Consider the following 16,855-nt stretch of genomic DNA (forward strand, 5'->3'; position numbering starts at 1 on the left):
CAAAATCATTTCCACTGTGTTGCAATTTAGGAGCATCTGTACGAGTGCCATGTGATAGCCTAAGTACGTTTTTTCAACTTCACATAATTAAATGGCTTAACTAAACTAAAAGAAGCTAAACTCGACTATATTTCTCCTGAGTTGAAAGAAAAATAGGAAATTATCGTCCCAACAAAAAGATTATTCAGGTGATAGGTCAAGTTTAGCGGTGCATATTTTTGGTAATTTATGATGGTTTAATTTATGTTAAGTTTGATTTTATGTTTTTTTAACTATTTGGATAACATGTAAATTAAGGGCTAGAACATAGTCCCACGTGCCTCTTTTTAATCAAAACATAGCGTTAACCTAGGTTTTCTTAGAAAGCTGGTAGTTTTTGAATTCCATTGTCCAACAATTTGCCTTAAAATATCTCGGTAGTAAGAATCATATGAAAAAAATATTTTCTCGAGCAATAATCCCTCACAAACAAATGAGTCAATTTGTGTTTTGACATTTCATCCTTGCAGGTATGTAGGGTTAATATCGAAGATATGTGTGTTAGTTTAGTTATATGCGATATTTTTAAATAAAAATGTAGTTAAATACATTTGTAAAATTTCTACATAAAAGATGAGTGTTTAAGGTTCGTAAATGAATATAGTCTGTTATGGATTACTTAAAAACAAATAAAGGGAGTAGTTAGTAAGAATATTTGGATGAGCAAGACGTAAAGGATTAATATGTTTCCATGTGATAATTTTTAATTAAAGTATAGTTAACGTGGGATGTACTCGTAATATTTTTCTCTTGCGTAATAGATCTAATTTGGATCTTCTTACTTTTTTGTTTTTGTTTCTTTGTAAAACTGAAGTACTATACAACATGTGTGTGTTGTGGTGTGATGCAAATGCAATGGCGATGAGACCACAGTGTTTTTCTGTTTGTGGTAGCAACAAACTGGAAGAGCGCTATATGAGCTCTGAACTAATAGGATTAAATATGATTTACTCACTAAGGACAAAATTACCCTTTTTAAATAACATTTATGATGTTAGCCCATTCATCTTCTTTAAAATCCATGCAGTTTTTTCTTAGGAGGGTATCGAAGCACATCTCATATTATAGAAATGTTTTTATTCGGTGAATAGTAGAAGTACATATGTACATAGGATTTTTTTTAGCTTTTTCACTGGTGAACAGTACTACTATGTATTATATGTACACGGGATAATTTTTTTTGGGTTTGGGAGGCATTATTTTTTTGATAGATCTGATCTAATGATACACAATAATCCACCGATTTAAGTGAAAATCGAAGGTTGGATGTTATTTTTTTAGAATTTGTAGGACTTCCTATTATAATTACATATTTTTTTACTAATACAAATATAAATTTTAAACCAACTACACACTACTCCCTTTGTAGCTTATATATCGAATACTATGTGGAGAAAGTCATAGCTTCTACCTTTCTTCTCCAACGTGAGCCCCTTTGTATTTGGCCATGGTTTGCGCGCGTTTCCTGCTTGCTTGCTTCTGCGGTGTGCTATTAGCAACTTATCTACCGTGCTAGGGTATTACCGATGAAAATAAATATAAAAGGAAAAAAATAGGAAGTAGAAAAAGATGGGTATGTACGTAACCTGTGAACTAACATGATGAGGGAGGCGTATGTACGTACGTACATGCGGGTAGATGAGAGGGGGAACTAACTTTTTTTTAATCTAATCTAATCTAATGATCTGAAATAATGGACCTACTGGTTTAAGTGAAAATCGACGGCTAGATGTTTCTAATATATTAAAATGCCACGTGGCAGCATAAGAGTGCTTTTAGGGGTCCCGTGTGGCGGCTTGAGAGCGTTTGTAGGAAGTTTAATGGACTTTTAGTATATAATAGATAGAAGATAATAGATAATAGATAGATAGATAATAGATAGATAGATAGAAGATAGAAGATAGATAGATAGATAGATAGATGACCAAAATACCTATAGGATAAAAACTTCCAAAATTTAGACAAAAATTCTGAAATATCAAATTTTAAGTTTTTGGCCAAATTTTACAATCCTATATTTCTAATATGATATTTTGGAATTTTTGTCCAAATTATGAAAGTTTTTGTCCCAGGGGTATTTTGGTCATTTGGATAAAATTATATAGTACGGAGGGTAAACGGACAGTGATGGTAAATCGTAGAAGTTAAACAAAAGTCGATGGCATAATATTGTAGAACGTGATAAAGTCAGTGATAAATCGTAGATCCATGACAAACTCAGTAGCATATAATGGATTCTCTCAAGAAAGAGAGGTCTAAAGAACCATGATTGCCATTGAGATTGGTTGAGGAGCAATTAATGAGTTTGATGGACAGAGATAATAGCAGTCAACCATCCTGAAGGAAGAAGAAAACGAAGGAACATAACTGAAGATGGCAAAATTCATCTCCATAGACCATAGTCCATATATTCACACTGAATATATATCGTTGACACTCCAAGTTGCTACTCCAGCTAACCACCTTTTAATGTACGTTCCAGCAATCCCATTAATTCCCATGCATGCAATTGCAACTGCACTGCACTTTGTGCTTGCAAATTGCAAGCAAGCTAGGGGATGATACAGTGACACTACACCGCTGTCCTTTATGGCATGGAGGATATATGCATGCAGTTTTGACTTCCTCACTGACTCTCAAAGTTGGCGTCTATCTCCTCAACCACTCGACAACGCGCGGCACCCTCTTCAATGCGCCGTTCGCCATGCATATGCATGGAGATGATCGATCGATCAACCAGCCAACCAACGCACACGTGAAAAACCATTGGCTATCTTCTCTCCTGTATTGACCCATAATTCTGCAGCTCAGCTCGCTCCTCATCGATCCCCTTCTATAAAAGCCAAGGCATTGCGCCACTGCAAGAACCATCGGAGGAACAACAGATAGAGAGAGATCGTCTAGCTTAGCCGAGAGATCGACCATGGCTACTAGACGCACCGTCTTGCTGCTCCTGCTGCTCGGCATCGCAGCGGAACTTAGCTCCGTGGCTCTTGCTGGGTTTGGGCGTGGGCCATTTGGCCATGGCTGCAAATTTGGCCGCTGCCATGGGGGTGGCTTCGGTGAAGGCGAAGGCTTTGGTGGGGGTGGTGGGTTCGGTGGTGGTGGAGGTGGCGGGCTAGGTGGAGGTGGAGGTGGACTTGGTGGAGGACATGGTGGTGGGTTCGGAGGAGGTGGAGGTTTAGGTGGCGGTGCTAGTGGCGGTGTTGGGGGTGGAGGGGGTTTTGGTGGTGGAGGAGGAGGTGGGCTTGGTGGCGGACAAGGTGGCGGGTTTGGGGGAGGAGCTGGAGCTGGAGGTGGTGCGGGTGGTGGGCTTGGAGGTGGAGGTGGCTTTGGAGGAGGAGGTGGAGGAGGATTAGGCGGTGGTGGTGGCCATGGTGGTGGGTTTGGTGCTGGAGGTGGTGTAGGTGGCGGCGCGGGTGGTGGAGTTGGTGGTGGAGGCGGCTTTGGTGGTGGTGGAGGAGGTGGCCTCGGTGGCGGGCATGGCGGCGGCTTTGGCGGTGGTGCTGGTGTAGGTGGTGGAGCCGGTGGTGGCGTTGGTGGGGGTGGTGGGTTTGGAGGTGGCGGAGGCAGCGGGCTTGGTGGTGGCCAAGGAGGTGGGTTTGGTGCTGGAGGAGGAGCTGGTGGTGGCATTGGTGGAGGTGGCGGCTTTGGCGGTGGTGGTGGTGGAGGCCTCGGTGGTGGACATGGTGGCGGCTTTGGTGGTGGAGCTGGTGTTGGCAGTGGTGCAGGTGGAGGTGTCGGTGGTGGAGGAGGATTTGGTGGAGGCGGTGGGGGGGGCCTTGGTGGTGGACATGGTAGCGGATTTGGAGGCGGTGCTGGTGTTGGTGGAGGTGCCGGTGGAGGTGTTGGTGGTGGAGGAGGATTTGGTGGTGGTGGCGGCGGAGGCCTTGGTGGTGGTCACGGCGGCGGGTTTGGAGCTGGTGCCGGCGTAGGTGGAGGTGCTGGTGGAGGTGTTGGTGGTGGTGGCGGCTTTGGAGGAGGTGGCGGCGGGGGCTTCTAATCACCTTCACCTAATTAGTATTAATACCTTTCAAAATGTGAAAAAACAAACATTCGATCTTAATTTGGTCCAATTGTCTTTTTGTTGTTTATGTTCGTGGTGTTCATGCAGCAATAGCACGTGGGAATAAATTTGCAGTGATAACTTGTAAAATGTAGGTTGTCGGCTCCTAGTGTTATTCTAGTTTGGTTGTCCGCAATATTGCCACTCCTTTATGTAATATTGGTGAATTGGTGACCTGATTGATGAATATATACGAAATAAATTTCCAAGTTTATAGTACTTCTACATCCTTCCTTCTGAAATTAATTTGGTCTCTCAATTTTCTTCAGTACTTAATTTAAGTATATTTCATCATGTGATCAAAGATGAAAGTCGGTCCAGAAAACCATTCAGTCGTGGCCCGTGGGCCCGTTGCTTGGCACAAAAGGAGGAAGTTGATAGGTCAAGCTTCCTTAAATGAGAGAAAATAATAAATAAATAAATAAGAGAGAACCAACTAATACTTATTCCATCCTAAAATGAATTCAATCCTATAGATGAATATCAGCATACGCTATGTCTAAATTCATTCTCAGGATTGAAGTAGAAGGCTAGAAATATTCTCTATAGGATAGATAGGTGGAGCACTCAAAATGTTATCGCTCTACAATATAGTGCAAATCTATGCCTAGTTTAATGTGTTGAGCTTATATATGGTCCTTGAGCTGGTGTTAGGTATCATACTTTGTAGAGTGGGAACTTCTACATCGAAGAACAAAATGCGGATGTTAGGCTATGTTATGTTTCTTCTTGATCCATATCCAATGGTCTAGGATAAAGTACTATATTTATACAGTGCTACTGGCCTACTGCTAGAGGTGGAGACAAGGGGGCTTGAAAACAACGAAAGAAAGATGGGTGGAATGTCACCCTTTGCTTGGGTGCGACCGATATGTGTTAATAGATGGCGTATAAACCAGTGCATAAGGTTTTATATTTATATATATATAAACCATTGCGCCGGCCGTCGAGAGGTGGACGATGGCCGATGGGCATCGCTGTGAACCGCCGCCACCTGCGTTCATTCTTTTGAGCAAGCAAATAGGTCTAACAGGAAACGATGGGGAAATTGACCTCGATCAGAAAGAAAAGAAATACCAGCCACGCTGCCATGTCGATGGTGATCGATCATGCCTTCTCGCCTCGTACTATCGTTGGTCAACTGCTGCGCCGTGGATGGTGGACGCCAACTCGCCGATGCACCCCGCCGTCGCCGCTGAGTCGCTCCGTTTCACTCCTAATTGCCGGTAGTTTTATCGATCCGAATATCCGATGGAGCGAGCTGTGGCCGTTGTCCCTGGGATTTATACGATTGGTTTTCAAATATCCAAATAGTGCGGCTGATTAGGATTACTGGATTATTTTTATCTCCGAAAAATCAAAACGGGTCCGGTAGCTTAGACCCAGGTACCAGCTTTGATCGGGAATCGTCGCTGATGTACGGTGGATGAGAGCAGGAGTACATACAACTAGGTGTATAGAAGCATTTTCCAATATATATATAGAGAGAGAGTCTCTCAACCTCAGCCATGATTCGGTTACAAGGATAACAAATTTATCTAAAACAAACTACCCGAATCTAGGCTGGATTGGTTAGACTTGATATACATTATCTCAGCCTCACCCAATAATATTTTTTTTCCTAAGCTGTTTCTCATAATCTCCTTATTATCTCTGTTCCTGCTGTCCTTCAGGCTTTTCTGGCTGTAGCATACTAGCTCCATCTTCTAATGTTACCAATGCCAAAAGGCATGGAAAAAAACCTATTTACCTACCCACTTCAATTTGGTGTTTTTGAAGTTAATACTCCCTCTGACCCTAAATATTTGACGCCATTGACTTTTTTAAATATGTTTGATTGTTCGTCTTATTCAAAAACTTTTGTGAAATATATAAAACTATATGTATACATAAAATTATATTTAACAATGAATCAAATGATAGGAAAATAATTAATAATTAGATAAATTTTTTGAATAAGACGAACGGTCAAACATGTTTTAAAATGTTTTAAAAAGTCAACGGCGTCAAATATTTAGGGAGAGAGGGAGTACTTGCAAGAAAGATATTTTATTTTATTGCTCTTTTTGCGAAGACCTAATTTTCGTGTGATTGTTGCCTATTTATCTAGACTTGAGTAGCTCCGAAGATATTATCACCCCTTATCATTTACTCAGCACTCATGATGCTAAATTTAAATCAAATTAACAGAATACAGTATTGTAGGGACCGGCCCTATTTTTTTATATTATCATGTGTTGTTCTAAGTTGATATGATGTATTGCCTATGGGAAGGCTTGAAATTTGCACGTATTTTTATGCAATTTTTGGTATGATCGTAATCACTCAAGTTGTGTCCTCCTCATGTCCAAATCCTGGATCCACCACTGCCTACTGCATTTTACTGCCTACTCACTTCTTCCATAATGATTCTCTGCATTATACCAGAGGATATGTTTCCATACTTTCCTGTGCTAATTTTTACACCATAGTGTTAATTAAGTGTAAATTGTGGTATTGTTAATGATAACAAAAAGTCTATTTGTGATTATATGGTTTTAATAAAAACATCTAATTCTAATTGTAAGGTTTCAATAGAAACTGTCCGTTGGCTACATCAAGGGTTGATTTATCATGAATCTAGCTTTTACCTTCCTGTTTAACCATCATTGTCACCAATGATTTTTGGCATATTTATTTACATTTGCCATTATTAACTATTGTCATTTGTTTAGTTTGAAAAAAATAAAATGTGTCCTCTGATTGCATAGCTGGTATCTAGGGTTCGATGTTGGTGAAGAGTTGGATTTTTACAACTCAGATGAATGCATAGATATTTGCTTCTTATTCCTGAAGTATCAATCAAATACTTATAAACTCTATTTCAAAAAATTGACAATATTTGTATTTTTTAAAAAATAAATTATGGCCACTCAAACAACATGCAACTATGAGTGCAAATATACTTTGAGGTCCCAAAAGAACTTTTACTAACATGGTTTTTTTTTAGTTTATTGTGCAAATCTTATTGCATTATAGCTAAACTAGGCCTGTTGTCCTCATACAGGTTGGGGGCGAGCCCTAGCTGCCGCTGCCGTCCTCCCTGTCCGTCTTTCTCCACCTCACTGCCTCTGGAGTTCACCGTTGAACAACTGTGCAGGGAACCGGGATGGTGGCGTTGGGGCCAAACCACGGCGATGCTCCTTCTCCTGCGTGAGGGAGGCGGGATTGCGCACTATGGGCCACGTCGGAGTTGCGGTGGCCATAACGGTGCATGCTGGTGAAGAAGGCTAGGGATCCAGCGCCGCTGTGGCTTGATCCGTTGCTCCCATGACCAGATCTGGCACCTCCGCACTTGGATCTAGCTAAGGTAGAGCAACTGGCATGGTTGGAGAAGGTAGGAGATGGCTACAGGCGTCGGTAGTGGAAGGCTGGCACGGAGGCGTGGCTCTACTAGCGATGGCGAGAATCGTTTTGTGGTCGGCTGTAGCAGGAAGCCGACAAAGGATGCGGTGTGGCTAGCTGCAGTGGGTGTGGAGACTGGAGACTACAGCAGATGGAGGAGGGGGGCTGGCCAGTGGCAGCGAGCGCTGGTCACTTGCATCGGGCTGAAGTGAGCATGGGAGTCACCGAGTCAGTTCATCCAAGCTGCTAGCCATACCCTCTTCTTATCTAGGGAGCTCCTTCCTGGCTATGGCCGATTACTTCAGGTCACCGAGAGCTCTTTTGGTGAGATGACCGCATTGGTGGTTGGGGAAGAGGACATTCCAGCAACGAGGCTTCGTGGGGGTTGCACCTTGGTGGGTTGCGGGAGGCGACGGTGATGGCCGTATTGGAGATTGGCAGGTCTAGGATGGCCAATGGTGGGCCATCGACATGGCGAAGCCACGTGCTACCAGAGGTTGTTAGGTTGGCAGAGCTTTGGAGTGAGACAGCATATGTGGGAGAGGTTGCTACAGGCAAAATACTAACTCAAGAAGTACCAGCTGGAGTTAGGGTCTGGGCGGCACCCAGGCGACTGGGTTGCGGCAGCCTTCTCCTCCCATGAAAGGAGGATCTGGATGGAGGTTCTCTCCGATCTGCTCAGAAAGTCTGCGGAGGTCACGTCTGCGATCTGTAATTGGGTTGGTGATCAGGTTAATCGTGCTGGTTCTGGTTGGATCTGGCCTGATGCTTTTCGACATCGGGCAGGATGGAGGCCTATCATGGGACAATGGAATCCTAATCCGAGGAGGAGGGCGGATATGAAGTTTGGTAGAATTACGCCTGTTGTCAAATTCTGGTACAGCAAGTTCTACAGGGGTCACACCAAAGATATCATTGATGTGGATCTGTTTTGGTGATCAACCGTTAAAGAAAAGGACTCGGAGCTGCTGGGGTATAAATTCAGGTACAAGGAAGGGATAAAATCAAAAATATCTCTCGGGTCACAGATATCTAGTGCAGGTTTCAATCTAGGGTTCGGCCATCTAGCCCTTGTGCTTAAGGTCATGGCGGCTGCCGAGGGTGGGGGTGATCAAGGGACTATCAATGCGATAGTTGCCCACCCGAAGCCTTCCGGTGCGTCGTCGTTGCCCCCAGGGAGCAGGTTGGAATCTGAACTCCAAGTTGTACTAGTTCGGAATCAAAGCGTGGATGGGATTCATGATCAGGCAACAGGTTCAAGAGTGCTGCCATCGTCTGGAAATCATGATGGTGGGTTGGCAAGTAATAACCTGAGCAGTCAAGGCCCTACAGTTTTCACTGAAGGAGAGGTTGTCGATGAGGAGGAGGATGCGGTTGAAATTGAAATCGAAGAGAACGAAGTTCAGAAGGCCGGTCAATGGACGATCCTAGCGAGGTTCTACTCGCTCAAGTTTCCTAATCAGTCGGCTCTGTTTGAGGATATGAGAAGAGCATGGCGTTTGCGGGCGGAGATGAGTTACAAGTCCCTAAAGGATAACCTCTTCATTGTGTCTTTTAATGCAGAAGGGGACTATAATTTCGTGCTGCAAGGAGGTCCATGGTTGCACAGAGGAGATGCTTTATTGGTGGCGGAGTTTAATGGCTTGTTAAACCCTTCCATGGTGAACTTGGATACAGTCCCTATTTGGGTCAGGATCTATGACCTTCCCCTAGTTATGATGAACAGAGCAAGAGGTGAACTCTATGGCAGTAAGATGGGCAAAGTTCGCGAAGTGGATGTCCAGGAGGATGGATGCAATAAGCATGATTTCTTCCGTATACGGGTGGATCTCCCAGTCAATCGCCCCCTAAGAAGAATGCTAGCTATTAAGATAAAGGTGCAAGGCAAAGAGGAGATTCGCAGATTTCACCTTCGATATGAAAGAGTCCCACACTTTTGTTTCTTCTGTGGGTTTATCGGACACTCAGATAAAGAATGCGAAAAGAGACTGACAAATGAGAATGAGCCTTTAGTATTTTCTGCTGAACTCCGTTGTTCGCCCTTAAAACCCTTTGAGAGAAAAGTGGGTAAAGTTAAAGCAGTTCATTCTCAAGGTGTTCAGAGAAAATTGTCTTTCAGGGGCCCAGGAAGTGTGAGTTCTTCGTCAGCGGGTATTAGACAGGATGCTAAGAGATATGAAGATCAACCCACAAGGGTGGATGCTTTTGATGGTTTTGATATTAGAGAAGGAAAAGGTGAAGACTCAATAGATAGTCAACTTGCTGACCTGACAAATATGCTGCACGTCTCGGAGGTGTCAAGCCTTGGACAGAAGAAGGGCAAGGATTTGGTTAGTAAGGAAACCAGCTCAATACCTTCAATGGAGATGATCCCAGCAATTAGAGACCTGAATGTACATCAAGTTTCCTTTGGAGATGGCTCTACTGAAGAATTTGGAAGCCCAACAAAGAGGAAAGCTTTGCCGACAACAAAGAGCTCACACATTGTCCAGCAGGCTGTTTTGGAGTATGGCCAGAGAGGAGCAGAGGAAACGGCAAGCTCAACACGGGCAATGAAGAGGCTCAAGAAGGGAGTGGAGGCAAACACTAGCGTGGAAGACATGGAAGCAACCAGCCCAGGGGCTGCTGGTAAACTGGCGGGACCTATGAGAGGGTCTCGCCAGGAGAAATGAGTTGCCTAGCCTGGAACTGCCGTGGGATGGGGAACCCTGCGTCAGTTCGAGATCTGTGTGCCTTATCAAAGGAGGCGAGTTCCCGACTGGTTTTTCTATGTGAGACTAGACAAAGTATGGAGAAGATGAGTCGCTTAAGAGGGAGACTGGGTCTTAGGGGTTTTACTGGTGTTAGCAGTGAAGGTATGAGTGGTGGTCTTGCCTTGTATTGGGATGAGTCTGTTTCAGTCGATGTCAAAGATATTAATAAAAGATATATTGATGCGTATGTGCAATTGTCCCCAGAGGAACCACAGTGGCATGTTACTTTTGTGTATGGTGAACCCCGTGTTGAGAATAGACATCGAATGTGGTCGTTGCTGAGAACAATCCACCAATCTTCGTCCTTGCCCTGGGCCGTCATTGGTGATTTTAATGAAACTATGTGGCAGTTTGAACACTTCTCAAGAACCCCACGGGGTGAACCCCAAATGCAGGATTTCCGTGATGTCCTGCAAGATTGTGAATTACATGATCTGGGATTTAAAGGTGTACCACACACTTATGATAATAAGAGGGAGGGATGGAGGAATGTTAAAGTTAGGCTTGATCGAGTAGTGGCAGATGATAAATGGAGAGATATATACTCTACCGCTCAGGTTGTGCATCTTGTCTCCCCATGTTCTGATCACTGCCCAATTTTGCTGAACCTGGTAGTGAAAGATCCCCACCAACTTCGTCAGAAATGCCTCCATTATGAGATTGTGTGGGAGAGGGAACCGGAAGCTACCCAGGTAATTGAGGAAGCCTGGGTAGTTGTGGGAGAAAAGGCTGATCTCGGAGACATCAACAAAGCCCTGGCAAAGGTCATGACAGCGCTGCGATCTTGGAGCAGAGCCAAAGTGAAAAATGTAGGAAGAGAACTGGAGAAGGCTCGGAAAAAATTGGCGGAACTTATAGAATCAAACGCCGACAGAACGGTAATTCGCAATGCGACAGACCATATGAACGAGCTGTTGTACAGAGAGGAAATGCTGTGGCTGCAGCGGTCCAGAGTTAATTGGCTAAAGGATGGGGATCGAAATACGAAATTTTTTCATAGCCGGGCAGTATGGAGAGCAAAGAAGAATAAAATCTCCAAACTACGGGATGCAAATGGAACTGTTCACAGTTCGACAATGAAGTTGGAGAGCATGGCAACTGAATATTTTCAGGATGTGTACACTGCTGATACAAATCTTAATCCTGAAACCGTTACTCGTCTTATCCAGGAAAAGGTTACAGATATCATGAATGAGAAGCTTTGTGAGGATTTTACGGAGGATGAAATTTCTCAGGCAATTTTCCAAATTGGGCCCCTGAAATCACCTGGTCCAGATGGCTTTCCAGCCAGGTTCTATCAGCGTAACTGGGGCACAATTAAAGCTGATATAATCGGTGCAGTTCGCCGTTTCTTCCAAACTGGACTGATGCCTAAAGGGGTCAATGATACGGCCATTGTTCTTATCCCTAAGAAGGAACAACCAGTAGATTTGCGAGACTTTCGGCCGATAAGCTTATGTAATGTTGTCTACAAAGTGGTATCCAAATGCCTGGTTAACAGATTGAGACCGATCCTAGATGATCTTGTTTCTGTGGAACAAAGTGCCTTTGTGCAGGGAAGAATGATAACTGACAACGCTCTCTTAGCCTTTGAATGTTTCCATGCTATGCAAAAGAACAAGAAGGCAAACCACGCAGCTTGTGCATATAAACTGGATCTATCAAAAGCCTACGACAGGGTGGATTGGCGTTTCTTGGAGATGGCAATGAATAAGTTGGGTTTTGCTCGCCGATGGGTTAACTGGATTATGAAGTGTGTTACCTCGGTGAGATACATGGTAAAATTCAATGGAACCCTACTTCAATCATTCGCTCCAACTAGAGGTTTAAGGCAAGGAGATCCTCTCTCGCCCTTCCTACTTTTGTTCGTGGCAGATGGACTGTCATTGCTGCTGAAGGAAAAGGTGGCCCAGAATTCTTTGACCCCTTTTAAAGTCTACAGAGCTGCCCCTGGAATTTCCCACTTACTCTTTGCTGATGATACCCTCTTATTGTTTAAAGCACACCAAAGAGAGGCGGAAGTGGTAAAAGAAGTGCTCTCATCCTATGCCATGGGCACTGGACAATTAATTAACCCAGCTAAATGTTCTATCCTCATGGGAGGAGCCTCGACCCCGGCTGTCAGTGAGGCTATATCAGAAATTTTACAAGTGGAAAGAGACAGGTTTGAAGATAGATATCTGGGATTTCCTACCCCGGAGGGACGGATGCACAAAGGACGTTTTCAGAGTCTGCAAGCTAAGATTTGGAAAAGAGTGATCCAATGGGGTGAGAACCATCTCTCCACGGGTGGAAAAGAAGTGTTGATCAAGGCTGTGATTCAAGCCATCCCAGTATATGTGATGGGGATTTTTAAATTACCTGAATCTGTTATTGATGATCTAACGAAACTAACAAAGAACTTTTGGTGGGATTCCGTGAACGGCCAGAGAAAAACGCATTGGAAAGCCTGGGATTCGTTAACGAAACCAAAAAGCTTGGGTGGCCTTGGTTTCAGAGACTATCGGCTTTTCAACCAGGCACTTCTGGCCCGGCAAGCATGGAGGTTGATAACATACCCAGATAGCCTGTGTGCTAGAGTTCTTAAAGCAAAATATTTCCCCCATGGTTCCCTGATAGACACTTCCTTTGGGAGTAACTCGTCCCCAGCATGGAGAAGCATTGAGTATGGCCTAGATTTGTTAAAAAAGGGCATTATTTGGAGAGTGGGTAATGGAAATTCAATTCGGATCTGGCGGGATCCATGGCTGCCAAGAGATCACTCAAGAAGACCAATCACTGGGAAAGCAAACTGCAGACTAAAGTGGGTGTCTGACCTAATTACAGAAGATGGATCCTGGGATGTGCCGAAAATCCATCAGTATTTCCATAATTTGGATGCAGAGGTTATACTGAACATCTGCATTTCTTCAAGATCGGAGGAAGACTTCATTGCCTGGCACCCTGATAAGAACGGTATGTTCTCAGTTCGAAGCGCTTACAGATTGGCAGCTCAGTTAGTGAATATAGAAGAAAGTTCTAGCTCTGGGACAAATAATATTAACAAAGCATGGGAGATGATTTGGAAATGCAAGGTTCCTCAAAAGGTCAAAATCTTTGCTTGGAGGGTGGCCTCCAACTGCCTGGCGACCATGGTAAATAAAAAGAAGAGGAAATTGGAACAATCTGATATGTGCCAAATCTGCGACAGGGAAAATGAAGACGATGCTCATGCTCTCTGCAGGTGCATTCAAGCTAGCCAGCTTTGGTCATGTATGCATAAATCGGGAAGTGTTTCAGTAGATATAAAGGCCTCTGTTTTAGGAAGGTTTTGGCTGTTTGATTGCCTTGAAAAAATTCCAGAATATGAACAGGCCATGTTCTTGATGACTCTGTGGCGCAACTGGTACGTGAGGAATGAGCTAATACATGGCAAGTCAGCCCCGCCGACGGAGACGTCACAGAGATTTATACAGAGCTATGTCGATTTACTGTTCCAGATCCGACAAGCTCCTCAGGCTGACCTGGTAAAAGGAAAGCATGTGGTGAGGACTGTACCTCTGAAAGGAGGGCCTAAATATCGAGTGCTTAACAATCACCAACCATGCTGGGAGAGACCAAAAGATGGCTGGATGAAATTAAATGTGGATGGATCCTTTGACGCTAGCTCCGGTAAGGGGGGTCTTGGAATAATCCTCAGGAATAGCGCTGGTGATATCATCTTCACTTCTTGCAAACCCCTTGAAAGATGCAACAACCCGCTAGAATCAGAGCTGTGTGCCTGTGTTGAAGGGCTTAAGCTGGCGATCCATTGGACTTTGCTTCCGATTCAGGTGGAAACAGATTGTGCCTCAGTGGTCCAGCTTCTGCAGGGTACCGGTAGAGATTTTTCTGTTCTAGCCAACATCATTCATGAAGCGAGGCATCTGCTGGTGGGTGAAAGGGTGATTTCTATTAAGAAAATATGTCGTAGCCAGAATTGCATTAGCCATCATCTTGCAAATACGGCTAGAGCTGATTTTCTTGCTGGATTTTGGTTGGGAGAGAGTTGTAATCTTATCTCACATTTATTAAGCGAGAACTTTATGAGTGAGTAATATATTTCTTTCCCCCCGTAAAAAAAAATACTAACTCAAGATTTTTCCATAGCCAGCAATGATGATATCTTCAGGTGTCGTGATCCCCCTTTGGGGCGTTGTCGAGCTGCCACTCTTACTTTCCCCCAACAAGATCCTTCAGATGAACCCCAATCCGGATGGACGTGTGACGGTGACGCCTAAGGCATCATGACCTTCTTAGAGTACGCTGTAGCTCCTCTCCCCCCCCCCTCTTTTTTAAAGCCCTTCTCACTTGTCAGCCTCATCCCGACTAAACCTTATACTCTCCTTCCAACCTTATACGCTCGTTCCATGCGTCTTGTTGCTTTCTCCCTGCCACCGCTGTTTTCTCTTCACTTGCCCGCAATGCCATTTCTATCTACCGTCATCGTGCCTCCTCCTCACCCGCAACGCCACTTCCGTCTACCGTCATCGTGCCTCCTCCTCACCCGCAACATCGCCTTCTCTTTGTCGTCGCCTGTAGTCCTCCTGGAGTGCCACCGCGGCCTCTCTTATCTCTCCCCCTCTCCTCTTCATCTCTGTGGGCAGCTAGCATGTGTGTGGGAGGCTGATGGATCTAGCCGCCTGAAGCTAGCAACTTGATGGGCCGACTACGGTAGCGGCCATCTGGAGGTTGAGGACTACCAGATCAATCTGGCTACCACAACCTCAGGTTCAGCCTGATTTGGATGATGCGCTCGGTTCAACGGTGGACTTCACTGACAACGAGGAGGAACGATCAGCGGTAGTCTTGTCTTCTTCTGCGTCCTCTCTGTGTTCTTCATTTCTGTTCTTGATTTGTTCTCGTGTGTCTATTTTGTTCATGCATGTTGATGTTGATCCATCTCGGGGTGATGGGGGCTGCTCGAAGCATTAACTTGATTTGAGTCGATGCATTGAGACGATTTTTTTTTTAATTTCTGAAACCTCAAAGGTGTTGGTTCCTGAACCGGTATATTTGATAACACCAAATTAGTACCGTTAATGGAGTGCCGATTGGGAATTCTGCACCTATGTGAGATTCATTATGTTTTCTGTATTAGTGATGGTAAGTACTGTCGTGACCATTCCGGAAAGTCGGCCATGCAGATGCGACGACTTATCATTCATAAATCCGAAAAGTCAGCCTCTGTTGACCACGTGAACTTTCACAATCAATGGTACCGATCGAGTGGACCCATTCGATCGACCGGTGGCAGATGGATAGAAAACCAAACTAAAGCCCTTCAATGCTACAACTGCTCGCTCAAGCTAGCTAGCTGCAATAACTACTGCCCGCTCGACCACGGCCGCTGCCTGGCTGGCCGACCGCCGCCGGCGGCGACGACCGGCCGACGAAATGCAACGGCGACGTACGACCGCGAGTTTTGCATGCAAGCATGGGCCAGCACCAGCAGCTACGCACGGTATGGATCGATCCTTTTTGACCGGTCGATCAGCTGGATTTTGGACGCCGACTTGATGATGAATTAATGATGGTGATATGATATGATATTATGATCCGTCGTCTTCAACCCTAGCTAGCTAGTCGATCAAGATATCCCATCAATGCATTGCATTGTAGTGCTAGGCTGTGTTTAGTTCACACGAAAATTAAAAGTTTGGTTGAAATTAGAACGATGTGACGGAAAAGTTGAAAGTTTATGTGTGTAGAAAAGTTTTGATGTGATGGAAAAGTTGGAATTTGAAGAAAAAATTTGGAACTAAACACGGCGCTAGTAACATGCTGCTACAGCTAGGGCCTAGGGCTGTCTTTGTTTTGACACTTTCCCGCTGTGTTAGGAGGTGGGTGATGGGAACCCTCATGCACGGAAAACGGAGTGATCTATTAGCGTGCGATTAATTAAGTATTAGCTAATTATTTTTTAAAAAATGGATCAATATTATTTTTTTAAATAACTTTTATATAAAAACTTTTTGCACACCATTTAGCAGTTTGAAAATCGTGCGCATAAAAATCGAGAGAGGAATGCTAGGAACTAGCTCTTGCAAACACACCTAAGGAATATGTTTACATCCAGTGGTAAAAAATTTTGCCGTGTCAAATAGGATATACAGATACATATTTGAAGTATTAAACATAGCCTAATAGCAAAACAAATTATAGAATCCGCCTATAAACTGTGAGACGAATTTATTAAGCCTAATTAATCCGTCATTAACAAATGTTTACTGTAGCACCACAGTGTCAAATCATGGTGCAATTAGGCTTAAAAAGATTCATCTCGCAATTTAGTCGCAATTTGTGCAATTAGTTATTTTTTAAGTCTATATTTCATATTAGTTTCAAAAAAAATCTAATACTTAATTAATCATACACTAATCTGTTGCTCCGTTTTACCTTCCCGGGGAAGGGTTCCCAACCATCCCAAACAAACAAGCGCATGGCTAGGTAAAGAGGACTAGTACTCTACTCTTGTCACTGAAGAAGAGATCGAAAGATACATAAGGAAAAATGTTTTTATTCCTCCAGAGAATATCCCCTAGTTTTAGTTTTTTACATGTCATATAATAGTTATTATAATTTTTTTAAAGAA

General features: G+C 43.9%; 1 protein-coding gene and 1 pseudogene across 1 annotated transcript; both read left to right on the top strand.

Annotated features, from left to right (window-relative positions):
- Positions 1 to 2,962: 2,962 nt before the first annotated feature.
- On the top strand, positions 2,963 to 4,042 carry LOC4343358 (glycine-rich cell wall structural protein 1). The gene has a single exon (XM_066312696.1). It carries the CDS (start codon positions 2,963 to 2,965, stop codon positions 4,040 to 4,042), a length of 1,080 nt encoding a protein of 359 aa, XP_066168793.1.
- Positions 4,043 to 7,488: 3,446 nt separating this feature from the next.
- Positions 7,489 to 16,142, top strand: LOC136357437 (uncharacterized; annotated as a pseudogene).
- Positions 16,143 to 16,855: the final 713 nt, after the last annotated feature.

This window comes from Oryza sativa, chromosome 7 (genome assembly GCF_034140825.1).
Source record: "Oryza sativa Japonica Group chromosome 7, ASM3414082v1".
Taxonomy (NCBI): Eukaryota; Viridiplantae; Streptophyta; class Magnoliopsida; order Poales; family Poaceae; genus Oryza; species Oryza sativa.

Bases quoted from the DNA above. Each gene is read 5' to 3' on its own strand.
- LOC4343358 (XM_066312696.1), top strand. From the start codon at position 2,963: ATGGCTACTAGACGCACCGTCTTGCTGCTCCTGCTGCTCGGCATCGCA.